The 25,576-nt window shown below is 39.9% G+C and overlaps 3 protein-coding genes across 4 annotated transcripts; 1 reads left to right on the top strand and 2 right to left on the bottom strand.

Annotated features, from left to right (window-relative positions):
- Positions 1-7,567: 7,567 nt before the first annotated feature.
- On the bottom strand, positions 7,568-12,061 carry pus7l (pseudouridine synthase 7 like). Of its 2 annotated transcripts, none has more exons than XM_026361102.1 (10): positions 12,027-12,061; positions 10,775-11,633; positions 10,520-10,679; positions 10,075-10,294; positions 9,624-9,722; positions 9,315-9,396; positions 8,959-9,124; positions 8,655-8,772; positions 8,373-8,426; positions 7,568-8,273 (listed from the first exon to the last, which is right to left on the bottom strand). In XM_026361102.1, the coding sequence occupies exons 2-10, from the start codon at positions 11,562-11,564 to the stop codon at positions 7,941-7,943; spliced, it is 2,022 nt and encodes a 673-aa protein (XP_026216887.1). In that variant the 5' UTR covers positions 11,565-11,633; positions 12,027-12,061; the 3' UTR covers positions 7,568-7,940. The 2 variants fall into 2 exon arrangements, with proteins under 2 accessions (XP_026216887.1, XP_026216889.1); XM_026361104.1 differs by having other exon boundaries at positions 10,775-11,569; positions 12,027-12,049.
- A 2,612-nt stretch (positions 12,062-14,673) lies between these two features.
- Positions 14,674-19,935, top strand: LOC113163739 (tetraspanin-8-like). The gene is made up of 9 exons (XM_026362639.1): positions 14,674-14,918; positions 15,929-15,994; positions 16,216-16,332; positions 16,444-16,518; positions 17,291-17,386; positions 17,816-17,908; positions 18,161-18,232; positions 18,512-18,595; positions 19,084-19,935. The coding sequence occupies exons 1-9, from the start codon at positions 14,859-14,861 to the stop codon at positions 19,216-19,218; spliced, it is 798 nt and encodes a 265-aa protein (XP_026218424.1). The 5' UTR covers positions 14,674-14,858; the 3' UTR covers positions 19,219-19,935.
- Positions 19,936-20,291: 356 nt separating this feature from the next.
- LOC113163740 (tetraspanin-8-like) lies at positions 20,292-25,302 on the bottom strand. The gene is made up of 9 exons (XM_026362640.1): positions 25,101-25,302; positions 24,434-24,499; positions 23,838-23,951; positions 23,635-23,709; positions 23,453-23,551; positions 22,627-22,713; positions 22,204-22,263; positions 22,029-22,112; positions 20,292-21,936 (listed from the first exon to the last, which is right to left on the bottom strand). The coding sequence occupies exons 1-9, from the start codon at positions 25,179-25,181 to the stop codon at positions 21,832-21,834; spliced, it is 771 nt and encodes a 256-aa protein (XP_026218425.1). The 5' UTR covers positions 25,182-25,302; the 3' UTR covers positions 20,292-21,831.
- Positions 25,303-25,576: the final 274 nt, after the last annotated feature.

A 25,576-nucleotide genomic window follows, 5' to 3' on the forward strand; every position in this document is an offset into this window, starting at 1 on the left:
GTAACAGCTGCTCAGGTGCTGCGACCTGCCTCTTCAGCTGCAATGGAAACACCCTCACGGCAGTCTTAAACCTCAACCCAAAGCCACTGTGGTGGGTACATTTAAAATCACTGTCACACACATTATACTGACTCAAGTCCAAAGTATACTCAAGCTGTTTGGAGTAGTTTTCTAATAGTCCAGCACTCTATTAAGACACTTATGTAGGTGTTTTCTTAAATTTAGGGATTTCCTTTAGTCCAAATCAGCAGCTCAGATGACTATAGCTTTTCCAGTATGTAAGTGTTGCACGCTTTTCACACACAGTATCAGTGTACACTGTGAGACTATGAACAATCCTGGTCAATAGTTCACCATTCACTTTTCAATTACTGCTTAATAGTATTGTTTTTATAGTTCTTATCGGACACATTGTTTCCATACTGTCTCTTTAACCGTTGAGTCTAAATACACAGAAGTAGGGTGTATATAATAATGTCCCAGCCCCCACCCCCGTTGTGCTTAAGTGGGGTTACAAGAAAACACATGAAAATGGCTGATACAATAATCCAGATGTGACCGAAGTTAGGAAAGCCTGGATAATACAGAATATACTCTAGCAGATGTTCAGATGTGTTCGTGTTAGAATCCGCCTTGAACTTTCCTGAAATGCTGAATATTACCATACCAGAATTTATCCTTGATGTCCTCTGACAGACTGTGTGCATTAAAAAAAAATCTTTAGAAGTAAGAAATCAACTAGGTCCACAGCCACTCAGCCCTCATCTTGATAAATCATGTAGACTTCACAATAAAACCGAATTTCAGAGTGAGGAGCTTCCGCCTCGAGTCATTCCTGAAACCCTGGCTGGAGATGAACACAGTAAAAGCTGCTTTTTCCACTTCCATACATGTGACATGAGTAATAGAATTGAACAATGCTTTTGAAATAGGCATGATTTGATATATATCTGACGGATGATGAATTTTGCACTTGCCACTGCAGCCAAATATTGCATGCATGAGATGATAAAGGTAGCATTAAAACAGCTGCTCCACAAGAAATCTCAAGTTGTACAACGATCTCGAGAGATGTACAGTGATTTTCAATGGAACCTTTTATATTTTTACAATTAGGAATACATGGAGAGGTAGAAGATAATATTAACCATCCTAGGATAGCACTGACATGCTAACATTTGGTAATTAACAAAGCTGAAGAACTCCCGAGGCTAGAGAACTGGGCATATTATGTCATAATGTTAGTATCTGTTACATGAAAGTTTTTGGAATTTGTCCTAAAGGGAACATGAAACTAGAAGACAAGTGAGGGGATCACCAGAGGCAGTAGGGATTATCTTCTGGGAGTTGTGGCTGTCTGCACCAAACTTTGTGTCAATCTGTTGATTTGATTTCCTCATGTTCTATGAACTCTTACAAGCATCTTTAGAAAAAAGCAGCTGTGACTGTGCTATTACGAGCATTCAGTCTGGAGCCGTGACATTTTTCCTCTTTTAAACCACATTTCTCCTGAACACAATTTAATGCGTGACTTCTCTTATGCAAACATCCAGTCAAAAGACAATCCAGCGCCCTGTCCCTGCCCTCCAATGGGACGTCTTCTGACAGGTTGACCACTGAGATAAATCCAGATGGGATAAATTGAGTGTGACGAATGTTCTCTTGTCAATTTCTCAATGCGCTCGACTCCCGTAGGAGATGGCTTTGTGCCCCTCAAAGAACCATGTCAGTGTATAAAAAAGGAGGGCATGGTGGTCCATTGAGCCTGTGTATTTATACAAATCATAGCAAGGACCTGATAAGAGTTTAACAACAGGGGGAACAGGGCTGAGGTGTTTTGGATTAGTCACGGTATGGTAGCTACAGAGTGGGTATCATTGTGAACATCTACCAGTTGCAATATTCATATTTGTTTCTTCCTGTGTGGTCTGAACCAACCGCATATCGCCTGATCTGTTGTGCTAAGTTGTTTCTACTCAAAAGAATGCCACCAATTAGCTTTTGCGTGTGCGTTTATGATTAATGATTCTCTCCCTCTCCCTCGTCTTTCTTCCACCTGCACCAAATCCATTTCCCCCTGCAGAGCCGTGGTTTATGAAGACCCACACGCACAAATACATGTCAGGTTTTTCCAGATGCCCCGAAACAATGGCTTCAGTCTTGGCAAATTCCACTTAAAGTACATTTATTTAGGGATTGCTCTGTTGCATAGCTTGTACTTTCTGTTCTTGCATCTCATCGTCTCTGTCTCCTTTCTCTCTGCCCTCTTCACTGGAAGTTACTGTCATTTGAGTTTGAAAACCAACCAAGTGATGCCCTGACTATGCTCATAGCAAAGTTGGTAGGCACCAACATAACCCTTCATAGGAATGTAATTCTTTTCTTATCCCGTGTTTTATTCCATTCACTACACACTACAACTATCTCACTAAAGCAGCTGCAAAAATTCATTCATAATGCACAAGAACTTATAAAGGCTGTGTAGGTCTATATATTGTTAAATGGAGTGAAAAGTGAGGGAGTGACCAAACACTGGTGAGATATATGCTGCTGATGTCTGACAGTTTGTATAGACAGAAAGTGAATAACAGCATTAAGTACGTCACACATCCAATTTTAGGCTATTATGTGTCTGTTAGTTTACATCTATCCCTCCTAACATATTATCTAATGGTCTAAGCATGGCTGGATGTGAGTTACTGTGTAGATAATTTGGTATATAGAGATATTACCAGGCTGATGAAGGGGGGTCAGGGTGGATTGGAGCAGGATATTTATAAGCATCAGGAAATAACAATTGTTCCTCAAAGCTCCTCTGTAACCTCCATTTGACAGGAAATGGCTCAGTCGGTCACTGTGAGTACAGCTCTCTGTCTTTCTTTCTCTTCTCCTGAGGCGCTGAACCCAACAGACACACCGGTACAGCTGCGCCCGAGTGGCCTGCATGCCTCCCCTTTTCGTTCCTATCTCCCTATGAGCAAACACACATGCACGCTGCATATTTTGCAAATGGACACACACACACACACACACACAGCTGGGATTGAGTCAGCAAGGTAATTACAGGACAAAAGCTCCAAAGCAGCCACACCACTGAGAAAGAAAAGAGATGGTGATGGAAGTATACACGCATGGTCATAATGCAAAGCTTAAAGGAAAAGTTTGCCATTTTAAGACGCACACTTTTGCTTCCTCTTTGATACAACTATCAAGCATATGCTTAAAATTGAAGGTGGAACCAGGAAACGTTTGGAACGTTTCAATGGAAATGTGTTTTCAGACTAAATTTAATTTAGCAGAAAAGAGTCTGACAGTGGAGACACGTTGTGAGTCCATGTTTTTGGTTTTTTATGTGGCAGCATGGTGTGCATGGTTACATATATTTTGACAAGGTCTCACTGTTGCAGTCTGGAGTTAGCTAAGTAGTATTATGGTCCATCTCTCTCTCTCTCTCTCAGCCAGAGGAGAGACGCCATTAAAAATAATGAGCTTTCCATCACCTCCCTGTGCTTTGCAGCCACTCAACAGATTCTTCCACTCTGGCACAGAGTGCTCACTGTACCCAGCCGGAGATTTAACTGATTTTTTTTTCTTCTTCCTTAACTTTTACAGTGTGAGAAAAATTCCCAGTTGTAGTGAGTAACCCGTTAATAGTTCATGCTCAGGCAGTTTACCACGTTCCTGCTGGTGTTGTGTGTTAAAATAAAGTTTGGTTGTTCGTTGGGTCACAAACAGGACAGGAAATTAACTTTTTCCACTGACTGGACATGATGAGTGAGACAGCCTCTTTTTATATTTTAGCAGCCAGCTGTTTTATGACTCTTTTATTTATTTTATTGTAGAAAAGAGCTTCATTCACATCCAGAGATTAAATTTACCATCACTTGGCTCACAGTTACACCAATAATTTACCAACCTGGCTGGAGCTACACTGTATTAGTGCTGTTCAGAACAAACTGAAGCATCCTAAAACTTGAACAGAACCCGAGATGAACTTGTCATGTATTGGTTTCAAATCTTTGATAATGACTTTTCCACGGATGGCTGACTGAGCATGCTGTTTCTAACCAGTGTCTGATACAGTGGAACTGGGGGCAACTGAGTTTTCTAACACTGGTATTAGTACTGTTTGGGAAATGTGCTGCTTAAAAAGCAATCGAAAAACACCAGCCTGCTTCTTGAGTTAATCTTTTTGATTCTGATAAAGTGAAAACACTTATATGTATAACCCTGGTTCAGAAATTATTTTAATTTGGGTTTCTGAATGAGTTGAATTAAAGTGACTTTGATTTATATTGTGAATCGACAACATGTAAAAACAGAAAGTATGGTAGCTGAACCTTTTGCCCAGCGGATCTCACTGATCCACATGTTCAGGAATCAGTGATTCTGTCAGAGCACAACAACATTACTGTATCCATTTTATCAACATCATGCACGCACTGTTGTTTTTCTCTTTCCGCTTGTCAATAATTCTTCTGCAGTTATCAGGTCAGTGTATTTTCCACATCCAGGCCTCTCACATGTGGGACACTGACTGCAGTATGGGTGACAGAGCACCCTCTGGGCAGCAGAGGGGTCTCGTGGTTTTAATGACGAGTGGCGCTGTCCCAGTCACAGTTCATGTTTGCACATGGCTCAGGCCTCCAGCCATGTGTCGCTGTTGAGCCTTACTTATGTTCTTAGTACTGTACTTAGTTCTTAGTACATGTATTTTTAGTTAGAATTACTGTTTGCATTCTAAAAAGCCTGTTAAAACAATAAAGACATTTCCAGCAATAGAATCACATCCACATGGAATATGAACTTCAAGTAGGGAAAACATTTATAAATTATCCTGAGAGCTGGGTTTTACTTTCCCACTCTGGCCTTGTTAGCTTCATTCCCTTTGTGCGCCTAATCTGAACTCCATGAATGTCACTTAGGTGTGTCAACTGAATAAATCATTTAAATAAAGGTCTGCAATGTTAAATGCAAGAAAAGAAAACACTGGAAATCCTAAAGATTAAACAGAGGATATTCGCACTGATGTGGCAGCTTAAAAATAAAAAGGCCCGTTCTCCTAAAGTAAGGGAGGGTTGTTTTCTTTTGCTGAGAGGAGTCAAAATGCATTTGGACATTGTAACAACAGTATTGCTAATGCTTATCCAGCCTGTCTTGACCGTGCTCAGCCACCTAGTGTACACAGGCTGTCAGGTCTGTGGCTCCTGCAGCAATATGGTTGACAGGGGCCCAGAAAAAACACACAATCACTCTTTCGCTTTCTCTTTCACAGGCACAGACAAGCTTGTAAACACACACACACACACACACACACACTAATGAGTTTCAGAATTTCCTCACACGTGATCCCATATCGGTGTCTAGCTCCAGTAAAAACATGGTGAGCCACCTGCCAATCAAGTGGCTCAAGGACAGACAGCTCAGTAAGGTCAAAGGCCGCTGGAATGTTTATGTTGTCTAATCATGAATGAGGAGCTGTGCATGTGTGTGTGTGTGTGTGAACTCCTCAGACTGCCATAAGTGGTTGTGTATTTATCAAACCAGTCACACCAGCGTGCATGATAGAAATGACACAATCCTTAATGCCTCCATTACTTTAAAATATTAGTTATTGGATGCCATTGACGATTTACTGCAAAATAAGCTGCAGAAACAGTCGTAAGTTATTACTCTGCTCTCCCACTAAAAGGTGTCCACGTCCCAAAGTTTGAGAGAAAAGTGAAGAAAAAAACAAAAACACACAAATCTCTCAAGTGAAACAGCCAAAGCTGTTTGAACTGTACATTAATTTAGGACCCCAAAGCTTTTTAGGCACATATGTTTTCAGGGCCTTTAAAGGTACTAAATAAACAAAGGCATGCTACCCCATTTCATGGTAATGGTACGGTTTAACCCCCGGCTTCCTCCGTCTCTCTTTGCAGGGAGAAATTTATCACAGCACGTCCCATGTTTGATGTCTTTCCTAACCCTTAACTTTGCCTGTCACTCTCACGCCTTTGCTCTGCACTCTGAGACGTGCAGTAAAGTTGTCATCTTTGCTGCTGAAGTGGGTCAGTGTTTATCCACAGCCAGCTGGAGGAGGAATGAGCCCGAGGATGAGGAGAAGTCTCTCACCCACGTCTGTCGGCGTAGAGGAGTCCTAGCTGAGCCGAATAAATGAAGTGTAATGCAGAGACAGACTAAATATCTCGACACTTTGATACTAATGATACTTTGCAGCTACAGTAACATACAAACACCTCACAGACACAAACACACTTTAGCACAGCTCCTTTAATGACTCTCATTTAATGTCAATATGTGAGAACTGTTTAAAACAAAAAACGTATTGTTACAAATGTAAGAAACACACTGTAAATAATAATTTGCACATCATATGTCCAGATTAAGTTTGTCTCCTGAAGCATAAAAGCTGTTTTGAAATCCAGGATTTGGTTTCTTAGTGTTTCTACAAGAATAATGTGTCATTTTGTTACAAAGTCATCAGACTGTGAAGAAACTCATTACTGCTAATGCGTCCCTTTTGCAGACAGTTTAGCTCACAGGCAGGCACTTTATCACACGGCGCTATAGGTTGATGACAGGCTGCATGTCAGAACCCACCTCCAACTAAAATATCCATAAAGTCAGTCACTTACTTACAGTAACATGTTTTAAAAACAGCCCAGAGCGATATCCAGTGTGTTATGCATGAGGGGGTTTTGTGTTGTTGCCTTTAAACAGTCTCATCAAAATTGCAGGAGTTAGTGACATCGAAGCAGGCTCGACTTCAGTACAGATTGAATGTGTCCTTCAGTAGCATAAAGACACCAGGGTTTTGTTCTTGATTATATTTTATATTGGTTCTTAAAATTAAAACAGCCCTGTTTGGTGGCTCATATGAACACCACATGCTTGACTTTGTTATATGCTGTTTTCTCTCAAATAAAAAACCTAATCTCATGCTAGACTGTCCAAAAATGGATTGGTGGAGTAACTGTGTCTGACAATTATTGTATGATACCGCCATCTAGTGATGGTTAGTTCACAGTGATAATGACAGTAAACAACTTTGTCCAAATTCCATGCGACATCAGATTTCATCAGAAGTCGCTTCTGAACATGTATTGCTCTCACGACAGTGCCAAGAGGTCAGAAACTGATGTATACACAGTACGTCCACTTTGTGTGAGCTCTGGCAGGTTGGTACGTTCATCCCTCAAAGCAGTGTACGAAAGAAATGTTCACATCTGGAAAATGTTAAAACTAATTTTGGATGATGGCAAAACTTCAGAAAACCAAGAGTTGTTTTTTTTTTTATGGATTTAGATTTCACTTTGTTTGAACAAAAAGGAGATGTTTGTAATAAAAAATACTGTATATAGTTATTTTTACTTATTTTCAAAAATGTTTTTGTTTTGCTTTTTTTAATCTTTACACCCTCTTGACTAATTAGCACACATTCATATTTAAAAATCACCTGTGAGGTGCAGGACTATTCAGGATCTTGACGTCGCTATTTTATTTTAGTACACTTCACTGTCATGTAAACAGACTGCTGACATTTCAGAAACAGCGGGTACGGTTTCATATGGAAGCTATGTTTTACTATTACACAATCTTTGTAATGTCGGAATGCTGGAATTAAAAACTATTTCCTGTAATCAAAGTTTTATTCATGGCACAAAACACAAATACTTTTCCCATGCTTTTACATTTAGGTTTGTCCACATCTGGAAATGGTTGTGTATCGACAGAGGTTGTATCAATTGTACTTCCTCTCTTTTTATACAGTCTTCTGCTCAGTACTTCAACAACAAGTTAAAGTGCTACTGATACTGTGGGATCAATGAAGGTAATGAAAAGTTTTGGTAAGTTACAAAAAGCTGCCTTCATTCCAACGGATAACCCTCATTTGACTTATACACAAATACAGTAAGATCGAACTCCCTTGACAACTAAGGATCCCACTTCATGATCTCTCTAAGACAAATGGTAGCATAGCAAGAGGAGTCCAGGTCGAAGCCTAAGGTGAGAGTAAGCGAGTCGTGTTTTCTTTCTCCTGTCACTTCTCCTCCTCCTCCATCCACGCTGGCTGCTCTCTGGAGCTGGTAGCGCACGTTGCGAGGAAGTGCCAGCAGGGGACGGTAGCAGCCAGGTAGGTTTAGTTTGAGGCTGCTCACTCTGAAGCGACAGTCGTTCAGTCCGTCTCTGGCCAGTCGCTCTTGGTACCAAGTCCCCATGGCATTTTCTGGATACTTCACAGTGTTTCCTGGCATCGGCAGCAACACCTGACAGGATATTCAAAACACACAAACAGTAGTGGTAAAAAATAAAGTGAATACAGTCTTATTTATAGTACAGGTACAGTATTTGCCTGAACTCCGTACTTGTCCTAGTGTGTAGACTCCCCCTTGCTCCTCCTGGTCTGTGACCACATGGATCTAGAGAAGCAGAAAAGCAAAATATCACATGCAGAATACATGAGGATACTATGTCTGTGAATAACCCCGCTGCCAGCTGAAATGTGCCCAAGCTGAAGGCTTGCACATTCCTCAAAATGCCAAGTGACAGTTTATAAATTAATCCTAACCACAAATATCAGGCGCGCTTCAAAAGCAATGTAAAGTGTAAATGAGTGAATTATCATCACAACATGTCTGCTCTCTTACCTGAGCTGAGCTTTTGTCCTCCAAGTTGTTTTGCCCTTCCTGCCTCCACACCAGGTCGCCTCGCCTCGCTCTATGACCCAGGGTAGATAACCTGTGAGCCACTGCCTCGTTCCACACTCTGACAGTCACAAATAGATGAATCAACACAATTAGTTCTGGATGAATAAATGATATAAAGTCTAATTCACATTATTTACATAATTACATATATATGCCCTTGATCAATTTGTACAATATGACCTTAAATTATTTGTCTATTTGGTTTGCGTTTCCACACTTTTGGGGTAGTTTCCATGCAGCTGACCTGCTACAGTAGGCATGCGGGTAGAAGACTCTCATGCTGTGGGGCAGACTGAGCCAGGCTTGGGTACAACCATCAAGACCTGTACCGTAACGATTCAGGGCCCGCAGCATCAGCCGCTCCCTGGCCTTGGACAATGGCATCATCACCAAAGACTCCTTAGCATTATCTGGAATGGAGAAGTTGAAAATGTGAAATGCGATTAAGGAAACCCGTCAAAAAATGCTGCATTAGCTACAAAATATGACAGATCTCAGCGTTTTTTGTTTTTTTTTTACTTTATATGATTAGTCACAAAAGCAAAAAATATTCACAGTTCCTTCAGGAGAAGACGAAAATGAAACGAAAAAAGCTCTCACTTGTTTGGAGGAAGTGTCTCTTGGCATGGCTCTGAGGATCATCACCCTCCTCTGGAGTGAAGAAGAGACGCACGGCACTCACCTGCAGCACACACAAAAATATACAGTACATCAACAGTATGGTACAGTAATTACACAGCACAGTTAATTCACTGGGTTGAGACTCTTCCACCTTCTGGAGATGTGACAGACAGACATCAAGTGACTGATGAATCACTGTAACAGCAACAGAAGCTTCTCACTTTCATTTCACAGTATTAAGACTAATATCATCCTGTCCTGTATATGACAAACTTCTGTATCACTTACCATGTCTTCTTTGAGTAAGGCCAGTCCTACTTGGTCAGACTGAACACTTTGCCCACTCCCAAACCTCTGTGGTCCATAGTAGTTGACAAAACCTCTGGCCTGCAAACAAAAAAAAAGACTAAAATGAGCATGATAGACGCTGTGATATATACTGTAGCAAGTTTGAGAAACCACAAGTAATCCCCTGAAAAGATTAAAACCAAAAATGTGTGTCTCCCAACACCTTCTCTCTCAAACATGTCAAACAGTGAAGTGTTTATCAAATGTTGCTCAGTCTGGTGCACATTTGTTGGGGACTATTGTTAGTATTTGATTAATACACGTGGTACATGTGTATTATGTGTGTACTGATGTTCATATGAGATAATATACATTTCAAATAGATATCATGTTGGGGTTTCATTCAAATATTGTGATATAGGTTAAAATATAAAGAAAAAGGGAATAATACCTTGACATTCTCCACTGCTTCCTCTACCAGCGCTGCCAAGCAGGTGTGTGTGTCTGCACTGGAAAACTGTTTGTCACCAGACCCGTGTCGTTTCAGATCTCGCACAACCAGGTCAAAGTGGTTGCCCTGCAGTCGCCCAAGCCTGAGAGGCTCGCTGACGGAGCGAATGTGAGAGAGATGCATCCCTCTCCTCTCAAACTCTGCTGTCTTCTCTTTTAACCTAATGATACATAACATCAAACCAATTAATACAGCTTAGAAACAGAATAAAGGCCTTGGTTTCACACTGATTCCTTCTCTTCAGTGATAACACTGTTAAGTAAAAGTAAAGAACCTTAACATATAAGGACTGTTGCCACCTTCTGTCTGGCCTTTTTGTCTCACCAATTTGTGAACAGGAAATAAATGATACCCAAACCAATACATGTAAGAAACGCAGCGCTACCATTGAGGTGAGACTTTCTTGACCACCATGGACTGGTAAGTGATGGCTCTCTTATCCTTGATCCCAGCATAGGTGAAGTCTGATGGTAGGACACCAAGAGCGGCTGCCATGTAGCTGATGGCCTCTAGAGTTTCCAGGTTCTCCTTGCACAGAGTGAATGCTGAAAAAGAGGACATACAGGAGACAGCACTTTGAATAGTTGAGTAAAAATTGTAAAAATACTCAATAAGAAAAAGATACAGTCCAACTCCTTACCAGTGTAAATGTCTTCTTCCTTTCGCTCCTCTGCTGTCCTCTTCTTTGGCCTCCCTCGCTCCCTCAGCCTCACTGAGATCGCGGGCCTCCCCTGGTCGCTGAAGCTTTTTGTCTCCACCAGTTTCCCAAACCTTCGGTTCAGGAAGTGGTGGACGGCTGTCCTGTGCTCTTTGTTGTCATCGGGTCCAAATGTATAGGATGAGCCTTGCACTTTGGCATCTATGAACCTGAAGAAGTCCTCTGCTTCATCCTCTGTCACCAGCTGGGAGAGCTCTCTGTAGTCTGGGTCTTCCCTCACCCTGATTTCCGGCTGAATGGTGACAGTCATGAGGAAGGGGAAGCGGTGTCTGACAGCCCGGTGCACATTAGCTCTGTGGTGTTTGTCAGCAAAGGATCCCAGGGAGAGCTCCTGCTTGGTTGGATTTTCATCTTTGAGAGTCAACACAAAGTGTTCAAGCTCGTCGTTGACTGACTGCCCTAAAATCACACCTAAATCAAAGCTCTCTGGACTATGCAGAGCAACATCCACCCCATAATCAGCTGAAACACCTGTACTCTGTGTGACGAATGAATGACTATTCTCCGTACACGCCACAGTTGTTTCATTGTTTTTATATGAGGAGGCACAACCCGGTGTCTCTGTGGCTGCTACTGTATTAACCCGCTGTCCATGAATGTCTATTTCAGTAACCACAAAGTCTTTGATAAAGTTTTTTATGGTTCCACAAAAACCTTCATGGCTTGATATGAAGCATGTAGGGATGTTGGCAGCATCACTGTCCTGCTTCATGGTCACTTCATTCAAACGCCGCAGGGATGCCGCAGGAATAAAGTGTTAACAAAAATGGATATGTTGTTACTGGAAACAAAAATGCAGTTATTTACACAGCAGAATTCATGTAGAATATAATGAAGGTAATGTCATAGTGGTGTCCATGTATTTGTTTTTTAAATAAGATAGTTAATGTTTAAAATAGAGAGACAGTCAATATGTTAAATATGTTATTGGATGCAGTCATAATACACCTTATACAGTATGTCAATAATCTTACAAAGACACCTACATATATTTAGGTGATACATACAAAATAACCGGTCTATTTACTGTAATATCCACATTAATTCTAGCCTGACTTTGATGACAGAGAGCTGCGTCTGCTATAACAAAAAAAGATAAAGCACATTCCTGTTTTTAAACGTGAATAATAAATGTATTATAACGGAATGTAAGCTGTTTATTTGCTCAACCAACCTGCGTGCGTTTTACCTGGTCCGTCTACTTCCGCACCACGTGACTGGGTCATGTGACGCTTCTCTTAAAGGGGCCGACGCTTTATTTTTTTAATTTTTTTTTTTTATTTATTTTTTTTAAGTGACCCATCTGATCAGCTCAGCAGGGGAAAAGGAATTCAATCCTGGCTCGTTTGTGAAGCCCGTTTGCAGTTTTAATGATGTAGTTCAATGTCAACGCATAAAACAACACTGCTGCAGATAGGAACTAAATTCATGGAACGATCACTGAGCTGACCCAAAAAAAGCCCCATGAGTCATAGCCTCTGTTACTATTTGTTGTTAGGTCACTCTGCAGAAAGAAGCAAAACAGCCACTAGAGTTAGAGCTAAAACAAAATAAACTTTACCACCATGATATACAAAAAATTCAGATCCACTAATCCCACGAGTGGTTGACGACTGCTCTAACTCCAAAGCCACAGCCACTCCAAAGATACACAAATGCTTAGAGGTGCAACTAATTGAATTTTTAAAAAAATGTATTCACTTGAAGTCAAGTAATTAGATGCAACTGGAACAATAATCATATCACATAATCTCAAACTGCTCAGGTGGAACTTCTATAACATCTGTAACAACTTTTCCTGCTGATGAAGCTCGTGATTTATTTTAGAGATACATTCTTATGAGCTACTAAATGGACCTCGTGGTGAGATAGTTTTGCAACAATAATGCATTTGTGCAAACACTGTAAGAAACATGTATCATGTTTTATTTACCTTCACATAAACTGAGGATTTTTATGATGAATAGCACGGCGCTCTGTGGTAACAGTTACTCTAAAGATGTTGTGATTGACGTGTAAATGAGGTCAAGAGAAACCGTCACTAGACATGTGGTTTATTGGAACCAGTTTGTACAGTTACTTTCCTAATCCATCCAATTGTTGTCTGGAAAAAAAAAAAAAAAAGCCTGAGCAGGTCCCAGAAGGGATTATTTGTACTGTAAGAAGAGTCAAATATTCAGCCACAGATTGGTCAATAGGTCATCACATGCATGCAACATGTACAAAACAGAGCACATTTCTCCAGAGTGAATGTATTTTTTTACTTTTTATTTTCTTTTTGGTTGAAATCTGAGCGTTGTTCTAATCTTGCTGATCCGAATTAGTTGCATAACACCCTGCAAACCTTTGGCCTACTGACTCCAAGCTGCACAAAGACCATATTTATAGTGATATGTTTCTGTTACTGGTGTTGCTGTTTTGGTATACAGCCTTGAAAGAGTCTCCCAGGGATTAGAGGAGGAATTAAGGGGCAAGTTTTAAACGGAGTGTGTGTGTGTTTATTGGTATTCCCTGAAACTGAAATGTATTTGATTGTTGAATTCTTCACAATGAGTCAGAGAAAACACACAGCTAGAGCTGTGCCCCGCAGGAATAAAGTGTTCAAAACATTTTGAGTTGGAGACAAAATAAAACACATGCTTACCATTGTTTCTTTTCTCAGAAAGAAAGAGATGACTGCATATTTCAAAAATGTAGGGAGCATTTTGGAAAATGTGATTATTGGATAGCCAAGAGTCAGATGAGACGAAGTTAAAGGTAGCACAATTTAACAGCAGTTCAGAAGTTCACTAACACGTCTTTCCTCTCACCCCAATCAGTCGAGGCAGATGGCCGCCCACCCTGAGCCTTTGCCAAATTACTTTCATCTCTAATACTGGTAACAGTGTGAAGCCAGCTGCTTTTCCTTTCCTAAAAACATGGTAGTGTAACTGAACAACTCCCTCTCAGCCTAAGTAGTACACGGCATCACGAGCATGCTGTGTTTAAAGGTGCTGAAGTGTGGTAGTCTGCAGTGTTGGCCATTTGTCACACCAACCCACAACACGGTGTCTAATCAGCACGCAACAAATTCACACTCCTCACCCTCCACTGTAGTATTTATAAGATCCTTCCAACATCTGCACAACTGCGCAACAATCGTCCCCGGAGAATAGAATAGAATAGATTCGAGCCTTTCATGTAAACTGTTTCTGGCCTTTTGTGTCCTTCCACCCACGAACATCCTCTGAGCCACAAATGCCTCTGTGCATGTGATACAGATGTGTGAGAGCGTGCCAGAGATCTAATGAATGTGAATGTGTCCTGATGTAGTTCGACTGAAGCATCTTGTCACTTGGTGCACCAAACAGCACAGTATATGAACAGTATGTGTGCAGGAGGAACTCTGACTGAGCGTGTGTGTGTGTGTGTGTGTGTCATCCTCTACCAACGGTGTTGCAGCAATGCCATTTTTTGAGCGACACAAATACAGAGCTTCAAAAAGGAAACTTACAAAATACTGGTCTCAGCTAAGTAGAACATTTCCCTTTTTTTTCTGCAGGCTGCAGTATATTCTGCTCTAGTCGGGGTCAAAAATGACAAAAGAATCACATTTTCCATTACAGTCATTGTTTAGGAGAGTTTGTTTTTTTTTTGTCACTGTTGTGCAACATTTTAACTTCAGCTGAGGAGGAATGCATCACATGGTGGTACCACAGTAACGTGGTTACATGTACTGCTTTACTGACAGCCTGGTAATTGGCAATTGAGTAGCGTGTTTTCTAGTGCCCCCCCTCCCACCCTCCCAGTCAACTCCACCCACTGGTCTTTCCAGTAAAGGAGGCCCTTCCCCTGCAGACCATGGGGTGTCTTCTCCTCTCTCTTTGGATCCAGCAGGGCATCAAAGTGTATTTTTGTTTTGCACTTAGAAACGGATCCCAGCCTTTCTAGTTTTATTTCTTTTTTTGGAGAAAATTTCCAGAATCTACTAAATATTTTGGCATCGAGTTCAAGTGATCCAGCAAAAATGGGGAAGGTGAACGTTTGGCTGAAAAGGAGTTATATTACAGCGGCAAGTTTGATCGGGGTAAGAGTTTTTCATTCTCATAAAGTCATATAGCTGGATAACTGGGCTACTTTTAGGCGTTTGTAATTGCTTTGAGTGCAGCTTGGTGCACTTTGGCACTAAAGCAAAGAGGAAACCTGTTGGAGCTTATTTTCTACAAGAGAACCTTGAAGGAAACTCGCAGTGGGACACAGGACAATGATCCTGATGTGATCTGTGTGATGTGTAATGTTCAAACTGGATTCTCACTGTGTGTCACGACAGACCCGCAGGTTTTCAATCTGTGGATTCCTCTCATGATTAAGATTAAGACTAAGAAAAGCTTTAAATCCTCAAAACTGAGAAACTAGAATAGTAATCTCCTATTTCTGCTTGAAAAGTTACTTCAGAATAATTTTTGAAACTCTGTTTGAATAATGACGTGATCAGTTGTTTCAATATTATTTGTTGTAATGTATTTAGCTTCTCTATGTCAATTCCAGCTTTAATAACACATGTTATATATACATAAAAGTACTCTCAACTATAGCTGGCAACTGGATTGTGCAACATGTGGTTTGACTTGTTTGGGTGTCCTTCTAGTCATGACTGTGTCTGTTGTTCTGCAAGGAAATTGTCACTGTTGTTTCACATGAACAGGTTCAAGTTGACTTGTGTTACTTGCTTTAACATGCCCCTCGCCATGATTAAGATGATGAAGCTTAGAGCTTTTAACAATAGAACCAGACTTCATTATGTCTCACTGGGATTAATGCTGGCCTTACAAGGGAGCCCAAATATTATCCAGGTATATGATTTTAAGTTATGAAGGCTACAGCTGAATGAATGAATGCATTTATTTCTAGTGTTCTCATGCTTTGCCTAAGTCAACAGTAACTTAGTCAAGTTACAGCAGTGATTAATCAGTTGAAATTGTGATTATGGGCTTTTCCTGTGTTATATCACTGTAAATATATTGTATATATACACATACTTTGGTCTGTGGAAACTTGAAAAGGAGTGAATAATGCAGTGTGTTGCTGTCGTTGCAGGCCATCAGTGCCCTGATGCTGGCGTTCACGCTCTTCAGCCACGGATACTTCCATGAAGATGAAGAGGTAACACATGCACATACACGGGCTGTAGGGAGTAGGTTAGGGTAATGATGCGTCATCCACCATGACGTCCACGAGCAGGCACAACAGTTTAGTTATATGGTTCAACACAATGATTTTCATACTGCGTACATTAGTTGTTTTGCATGTGTAAATTTAGCTCCATCACAGTTTGTTTGATTAGTTTTGCTGCCCTATGTGACCTGCTTCTGTTTTCTCCACAGATTGAGAAGATAATCGCAGGCCTGCATGTCATGTATGCTGTTTCCATCTTAACTCTGCTCTTCACTATACTTGGTTTGTTTGGAGCCTGTAAAGAGAAGAAGTGGCCGCTGATAGTGGTGAGTATGGGAAAGTAGAAGCACGATACTAAATTACAATCACACTGTAAAACAATCCTCTTAATCTTTATCTGGAGCGTGATTGATGCTGTTTGTGTATGTGTCTTCCAGTTTGCAGTTGGAATGATCCTGAGCAGTCTGTTCATATTTGGCATTGAAATCAATGCGCTGACTGTGCGACCTCAGGTATTACAAAGTCAAAGTCTGTCACTTATTTGAAATTTTTAATATGTGTTTAGTGTGTTGTTTTTATTAAATATCCTTAAACATACACTAACAGCTGTCTTACTGTACCTTAAAACGTATACGTTTCATTTCTTTGTGGATGTCAGAGTGAACTACAAGAAGACCGAATAGAGTAATACTAATAATGAAACATAATTAGGGAGTACATAACAAAGTGTGTTACTCCATAACACAGCGATGCCAAATTGACAGGTAACTTAAGCATTGTAATCATGCAAATCCATCTGCAATTATCAGACTTGCGACTACGTTCCTGCACACATCATGGCCTCATTTCTCCGTCTGGTGGCTGCCCCCACCAGCTGGAAACCACCCACGTGAGCTAGGAGTGCATTGAGCCATGTTCCGTTATGGTCCATAATCAGCCCTGACAATTTTACTGGGGATTGCATTCAGCAGGAGATTCACTTTACAGGTCTGATAGCGAATAGCAGGCTAGCTGTCATGTGTAAACTTGTGCCTCGTGACAACAAGTCACAAAAAAGGGATATTTAACAAAAACAACACACAAAGGCAGGAGCTGCCGCAGCTCACTACTCACACTGAAACCCTGTAGTGGTGCTCATATGTACTGTCTGACAGCTGTCCGACCACATCAGTAAAGTATGTCATCATATTCATCAGACAACGTTCATTTCAAGGCAAATATGGCTGCTGGTGGTTTTTGGTTTGGATTAAAAAAATAATGTGAATCACATATTTTGCTGGTCAGGTGGCTAAAGGAATGAAGAAACAATACCTGGATATGATGAAGCTGACTAATTCCAGTGAAATGTTTTTAAATGGCTTCAAGGATGCACAGATTGCTGTAAGTAACCTTGTGCATGCGTTCATGTTGATGTTAGTGTTTTGTTTACATCATAATCGCAACAACACAGCAACGATGGCATGTACAGTACACTGAGTAAAAGCTGAATCAAACAAAAGCACCAAAATCAATTTGTTTTTCCTCGACACCAAAAGCATGTGAGGTATGCAGATGATACAGAATGTTCTTTTGATGATAATTTAAACTTGCTTTTCGGCTTTTCCAAGGACGTCCCTGTCTGTCATAGTGTCTTGCAGTTAAACAGATAAAAGACCTTCATATCTACTGATAACAGAAACCTGTTTCTCGGAAAATGAACACAAACGGAATCTCCTGGCACACGCATCCATTATTGTTTTCAGATATGAAGTAAAGTAGGGAATTTAGTTACAAAGTCTCTATGTCTTTTAACTTTCTCCTCTGTTCCAGCTTCAGTGTTGTGGACTGGATCAGGGCTACCAGGACTGGGGCTACAACATCCCAGAATCTTGCATGTGTACAGAGGAGCCCAAAAATCCATGTGTGAGTGTGTAACGTTTGTGGTTCACCGTGCGATGGCCGATAAAACCTGAATGAATTGCTGTAAAATTAAGAGGGTTATAGCTGCAGGGAAGGCAGAGTTGGATGGTCCACACCTTAAAAGTCCAGCTCTGCCTTGGAGATGCGTCTGCAAAAGTGCATTTGCATATCCCATCAGCATGGGACATTATACACCCTAAATTTCAGTATGTTGGCATTTTGATTGCGCTCATGAATTATATCTGTGCATTGCAGGTAGCAGCTCCTAGAAACAGCAGACTGTTCGAGAACGTCAGCAGTGACCAGCCCATCATGATTTACAAGGAGGTACTACAGCCATTCTAACTTGCATAGTCATTTCTGCGTTAACTGGTAAACTGTTGCTGTGTTAAATGATGCCACAATGAAAACTGAAGCTTTAGGTATTTGGTGCGAAAAACATAGATTCTTCATAAAAATGTACATTTGATTTAGGTTTTGTCAAGCAGCTACTAAAATAAACAATGGAAACATGGGAAAAAGAAAAAAACACATGAGAAGAAAGATGTTTTATGGTGAAGAAGCTGATCAAAAAGTAACACTGATTTATCCACTCATCTCTTTCAGCCATGCCTTCCTTTTATTATTGATCATGCCTTGGCTGCCTTAAGTATTGTCTTGGGCATAATCCTGGGAGTCATCTTACTCTGGGTATGTATTAATTGTTAGTATGTTCCCACCGACCCGCCTCCCTGTTTCTACTCTAACCCCACTGGGCCACTGGCTCTTTGCTAACTGTTCTTGAGTTTTCATAGTTCATTAACTGTTTTGTTCTTTAAGGGACTAGATGATGATCTCTAACCATTTTTCACAAAATCCAACAAATGTCATAGTAGAAATTAAGGCAACAAAGGGGAACTCTGAGGTATAGTTTCAGTTTCTGACTCTCTGACTGCACAGTTGCCAAAATCCAGGTGAGCTGATATAAATACTGATATAGTGATCATAAGCTAATGTTTTAAACTAAGATCAACTAAGTAAGCAAAGGCAGTAGCTCTGTGCAGCTCAGTGGAAGGCAGAAGAAAAAACACTAACACCCGTCTCCATTGTTTAGTATTTTCCGCCCCCTTCTGTCCCTTTGTAAAATTGCAGTGACGTTTCAAAAGGTAAGGGGCTGACACTGTTTCTCTGTCCTCTAGGTTTTGGCAGTAGTGTTGTCTATCATCATCTTGTGTCGGCTGAGTCAGAACGTAGACACCCCTGCTGTAGTCTACAGTAAAGAGGCAAAAGCAGGCAACTATAACATCCTCAGTGAGCCCTCAGAATTCACCTGACTTCTTTGTTTTTAGGATAAACATTGGTATAAGTGGGATTTGTAAGATTTCACAGTGTATTCATGATTATTGAACATTATCAAATGTTGCCAAAAGTTAAATTTCATTTAAATTTTTATATTCCGTGTATTTGTTTGTGGAGTGTTCTTGTTTTTTGTTTTCATTTTTTTCTTACACTACGAGCTGTGCCAATAGCATGAAACAGAACATACTGGGAAAGAGGAATCCCTTAATCAAAATATAATAGGAGGCTTATTAAAACAAAAAAAGCAGCATATGTTAATCCATAATTACATTTGAACTCTAGTTTGATCAAAGATTGGAATTGTAATAGAGCGTTTGACTGATGATATAACCACTGGCACACAGCTAAAAGTGGCATTGAAAATATGTATATAATTAAAGTGGTTAGAGAAAAAACGAGCACTGAAGAAGATGTGTCTGGAGACGTGTTTACTTTATGGATGTATCAGAGCTTTAAAGAGACTTCACTTTCCTATATTTTCTATATCATATTCTGCCAAATGAATAGTAAACATTGTATTATTTTATATTTTTATACAACTACATTAACACTTTTATGCCATTGCAACATATACAGTACCTATATTTACTGCATGACAGAGTTGTTCTAGTATCAGGTGCTTCTGTTCATGGCACAGGGGAAGAAACAAAAATACAAAAAAATAAATAAATGCAAATCTATTTAACTATGAAGCCTGTTCCCTCTTCTTTATCATGGCTGTATCACAGCCACTGACCAACAGTGTACATGAAACTGTCTTACCACCTTAGATGGATCCTATAATTAATTTATAATAATATCTGCAATGTACTGATTTGTTTGTATCTTTAAGTATTTCCAAAAACAAAATACAAATTATCTTATGTCCAATAATTTAACTTCTTTAACAACCCAGAAGTGAAGTAGAAATACTTCATACTACATAAATATATATGTGTATACACCAATAGATTTGTTAGTTTAAAGTAAAAGTAGCATGTAGATTAAAAGTACTATATTTATTTACTATTTACTCCCATTTGATGTTTTACTTTATATAAATACTACATTACCTACGTAACTTAGATGTTATATTGTTTGTTGTATGATTTTACATACAAAAACTCAGGTATCTTCATTTACAGAAATACAGTCTAGTTTGAGTTTCCTCCCATGTTTTCATGTCTCAAATGTCAGAGTTGTGAAACTTCTCAGAGGGATTCAATAAAATAACTGTTTACAGGTTTTGAAACAAGTAAAATGAAGTAAAATTATTGTGTATTTCAGAAATGAACAAACAAGCAAACTAAAAGCAGCAGAACTGTACTTTTACTGAAGTATGAATTTGAATGCTTGGCATCTACTTGTGATTTACTTTTGAACTTATTCAGAATACTATTGAGTACATGCACCATAAAATTTAGAAATCATTTAAAAACACACACACACACACAAAAGGAACAAGAATCCCATATTTTTTATTTCTTCTATTTACAAAATATTACATAAGTTCATTCCATAAATAAAAAAAAACTGTATATGACAGAAATAAATAGACACATATCTTGCAGAACATGTACATTAGGCATTAATGGTTAAAGTGCACAGGTAGACATTGGATCTGCTGTCTCAGATGAAATGCATTTGACAATACATTAGTCAAGGAGACATTTCAACTGCAGGCAGCTCATGCAGCAATATTTGAAGTGATGTGGTGCAAAAGGCTTCTGTGGTGAGAGTGGCATTAGTTGGGACAGTAAAGTCTTTGCAATAATGCTGATGACACATTTTCCTACAAGAGCCTCTCACACCCTGTCTGCAAGGGCCTTGCCAAAATTTCTCCAAACCTCAAAATCAAAATTTGGAGGCAAAAAAAAAACTACTTAGTTTACTTGGATGTCTCAGTGAGAGCTTTGGCTCATTCCTTTGTCTAACCTGATTATTTACCCATGAAAATACAATGCTCAATAATGAATAACGACAGTAATTCTATTTCATTCAAAGCACTTTGCCAACAGTTAAAAAATGCTACATAAGGGTTATTGATGTTATCATTATTGGTCACTAATGATGAAAATTCAATGTGGTTAAATACAAATATTTGAATATGTGTTTAAAAGTAGTTGGTCCAGTTTATTGTGTAACTTTATTGTGCGACTTTCCAGGCAGCTTTCTGCCTAACAACATAGCTTCCCTGGCCTACCTAAAGCAAATAAACCAACAAAAATCAGTTATGCGTGCCTGTGTTTTAAATTTGTAGCTACAGTATATGCAATTCGATTAATATCTGTCTTTACAAAGACTTACTTACAGTATATGTCCAGGTGGAGGCAATGGTTAATGCTTGGTAGAACTTAAAATGTGATCTTGAAGATATGACAAATGCATTATTTTTACAGCAGTAAGACAAAAAAAACAAAAAGAACTTGATGTATGCATGTAGATTACATGTAGCTTCAGTTACATGCAGTAACACTTGAAACCATAATGTTGCTAAAGCACAAAATAGCCGGCGTCTTGCATACAGCGTAATGCGTTTACATGTGCAAATTCAAACAAAGTATGCCTGATAATAATTTGAAGGGTGTATTAAAATATGCTGTAGGTGACTAGAAGGCACCAGGAACGTATCTGTTTGACTGGAGAAGAGCCATGAACTCCTGCTTTTTCTTTATCTGGCCCATCAGCTTGATGCTCATGACAAGTAAAACCACCTGTTAGTGGAAAACACAGATTCATCATCAACATAATTATTGTCAGCTAAGGCTCCGACTAATAATGTATAAATGTTGAAGAGGAAACGTACCCAAAACACTCCACTTCCAAATTGTATACCCATTGCTAACGTGAAGGCCAGCTTCAGTTCGGAAACATAGATCGGTAAGCAAGGCTGTGAAACAGAGAGTTTCTGTTAAGTGATTTATTTTTACAATGTGAATTAAGTAACTGAGGGAAGATTGATTGATTTTGTCAGTTTTTACCTCTTGATAAACATACTGGTTCTTAGGTGCCCCAAGTGTGGCGCTGCCCCGTAATCGAATCTGGTGAGGATTAAAAAACATATATCTCATTTTATACTGTGACAAACTGTTGACTCAGTAGTGGTGATAAAAGAAACACTTCTTGACTCAAAATGCAGGTTTTATTATCTCATATCGGTTTCAGTTGTCTGATTTTGTATAAATTATATCTGGTAATCTCAACAATGTCCTGATTGTGTTGATTTGGTTGAGCTGTATTTACTGTTCATCATTACTAAGATTAGAATCTGCTCTGGCTGAAGCTAACGGGGATCTAGTAAAACGCGTTAAACAAAATAAGCTTGCTTTGACCATGTCTCTTCATGTTTCAGTAATGATGAGTCATATTTGCTGCTTATACTCTGTTTATGTAAAGTGACTCACGCATTTTCCTGGATAGTGACAGTTACAGGATGGAGGGATGGAAGAGCCCCAGTCCTTGTAGCCTTCAATAAGACCACAGCACTCAAACTGGAGTACACACACACACACACACACACAGAGAGAGAGAGAGAGAGAGCAGGGTGATTAATAAGATAAGACACACCTGGTTATCCAGCCATGCCCGAGAGGCTACATATAGCACAGGTGTGGTTTTCTACACGTTTGACTGCCACTTGCGTGCTGTGTGTGATTTGTGTGTGTGTGTGTGTGTGTTGGAGGTGAAACTGTGCCTGTGCTCTTCATTCAGAACTTTTTTTTTCTTTATTTTTATTTTTACACCATTTTCATTTCAGTCAGAAATGTTTATAGGAATTCTCTTTTGCTTCTTAGGGCCATAAAAACTTGAAATACTTTAAAAAGCTCCCTCTGCGTTAGAGCGTCAGCATGCACTAAAGTTTAGTATAAAACAAAAGGCATGCATTGATCACTTTATAATGTGCACACATACATGGGCAGCTGTGTGTGAATGAATTCCCCAGTACATAGTGGGACACGAGCAGACAAAGAGTCTGTTCACTGAGAGAACAAAGGTGAACAAACAGTAAGAAAGAGATGTTTGACTGAATTAAGTTTCTTAACACCAGATCATTGTGCAAAATCTTCCTCCAGAAAGCCAGAAAGGAGCAACTAGGTTTTTTTATATCTAGTGTTTTATAGACAAGCCTCTAACTGATGTGGAGAAACTTATGAAGTCGTTCAACTATAAGAAGTTGTGTTATCTAGACTGTATTTCACAAAATACATTGATCATGAAGTTGCTGCTTACTTCTTCTTGAATACTATACAGCAGGGTCCTGTTAGCTTTGCTTGTTCCACTGAGTGGCATCATAGACAGCAACTTTGACTCTTCACGGACCACGCTTTTCTGCGGAGGGGGAAATCACACTAAACACCGTTGTTTGCATTTTAACACAAGCTGTATGAGTTGATTTCAATTCAATACTGTACCTCATAAGCATCTTGATAACTTAGTGCTGTTCTGACGATTATCGTTTGACTGGCCGCTGCCATCCCAGTTGCATACTGCGCACACACACACATAAAAAAAACACTTAAAAATATTGTAGGCTTTATACACACTGTGAAACTGAGGTTAAAACTATGCACACACACACAGTAGTGTAGTAGGAGAAAAACAGAACAGTTTTTACCAGAATAAAACACCATCTCTTTCCTGTACAGGCTCCAAATATCCCAAGCACTGACAGCAGCAGACAACCGATCTCTATGATGTACATTAACACCACAGAGACACTGGGCACCAGCTGAGGAGGAAGAATAACATTGGCGTTAAAAGCGTTTCACACTACTGTGCATCAAAACGATCCAAAACAGTGTGAGAGGTGTAGCTCTCACAATGAACATTGTTCATTTCCACTTCATGTTATTTCGTTGTCATGAAGGCATTGCCAAGATAGAAATGCAACAAAGAGGTCAAAGGTGAGGGACAGCTACAGAATGGCGTCCTTAGCGTGTGAAGATAATTCACCGTCTTGCCCAAGGACACATCAACAGACGGATGCTTACTCAGCTCTTCCAGAGAAAAGACAATATAAAAGGTGCTGCTCTAGTATGGTCAGGCAATATTGACCACACACACATGCATTAATAATTCCACAGCTGTCCCTAGATACCCCAGCAGCTCTTCCGCTCCTTTAAAGCCTGACAAGACCGGAGTTATTTCTGGCTCCGGTAAATAATATTATCTCCTCAGAGAATTATTTTCAGAACCAGAAGTCAGTCTTACTTTGCCGGTTTGGAGCAGGTCTCGGTGCCAAGCTACTGTCATCGTCAACATGAAGAAGCACAGCGCCTTTGGAGAGAGGAACACGACAATTCGTTTAGACACCAAAGGCTGTAAAGACAAATAATATATAACCTAAACACTGCCAAATAATCATCATCAGCTGCTGGAAGAGTGTGACCTCAGGGATTTGCGCGGTCTGTGATGAACTCATAGGTGCAACCTCTTAGAGGAGCAGAAGATCACAACCAAGATGAGGCCTAAAGCACTGCATATGACCCTAGACTCACAGCTGACACACACACACTGTAAACATAAGCATTATGAGAATATTACAGAGCAGTGATGCCCTAAATACCAATAACACCCTAAATAATCCCCACCACGTCCTCTTTGTGATATCTACCAATGGTTTTCTTCCTCATCATTGCTCATCTTTTTCTCTAACCACATGAAATGTCCTGCAGACATTGCAACACTGTGTGAAACAGGGATGGAGTGGATTCGCTGCAGCGCGCTCCTGGGCTGAATGTGGATTGTCTGTCCTGATGGTTTGTGTCACACGATCACAGCAGCGCAAAAAAAAACAAAAAAAAAAAAACATTTGATCAAGTCAATAACACGGGCCTCTGGGCTTCGATTGCATTGAAAAGCGGTGAGATGCACCTACCATATGCACAGAATTGGCGAATATAAACGGCCTTTTCAGGCTCGTTTTATCCGCCACCACGACCACTGCGCTCCGCTGCATGCTGCCGCTTCTCTCCTCAGCCTTGACAAACGTCCTTTTACATCAAGACGATATTAAGCCTATTGCAGACCTCTGATTTTAACAGTAAGGGCATCTGTGTCTCCGCACAGGACGTCACTGTGATGTACTGGATGAGGGGGTCTGTGCCGCCTTCACGGGCAGTCGGAAATATTGGGATCGCGACGATTGCAGCGCAGGCATCTTATTAAGCCGCCATTCAGGTGAAATAGACACAGAGAAAGTCCAAACTATTTTAATAATTACAGTTTTTTGCTTTTCTTTCCCTTACATTTTTATTTAATCATCTAACAGTTTAATTATAGTTTTATAATATTTTACAACTTCGTTTTACTGGTTACTTTGCACAGTAATTTTAATGTTTTCCACCAGATACT

Source organism: Anabas testudineus, chromosome 23 (assembly GCF_900324465.2).
Source record: "Anabas testudineus chromosome 23, fAnaTes1.2, whole genome shotgun sequence".
Lineage (NCBI taxonomy): Eukaryota > Metazoa > Chordata > Actinopteri > Anabantiformes > Anabantidae > Anabas > Anabas testudineus.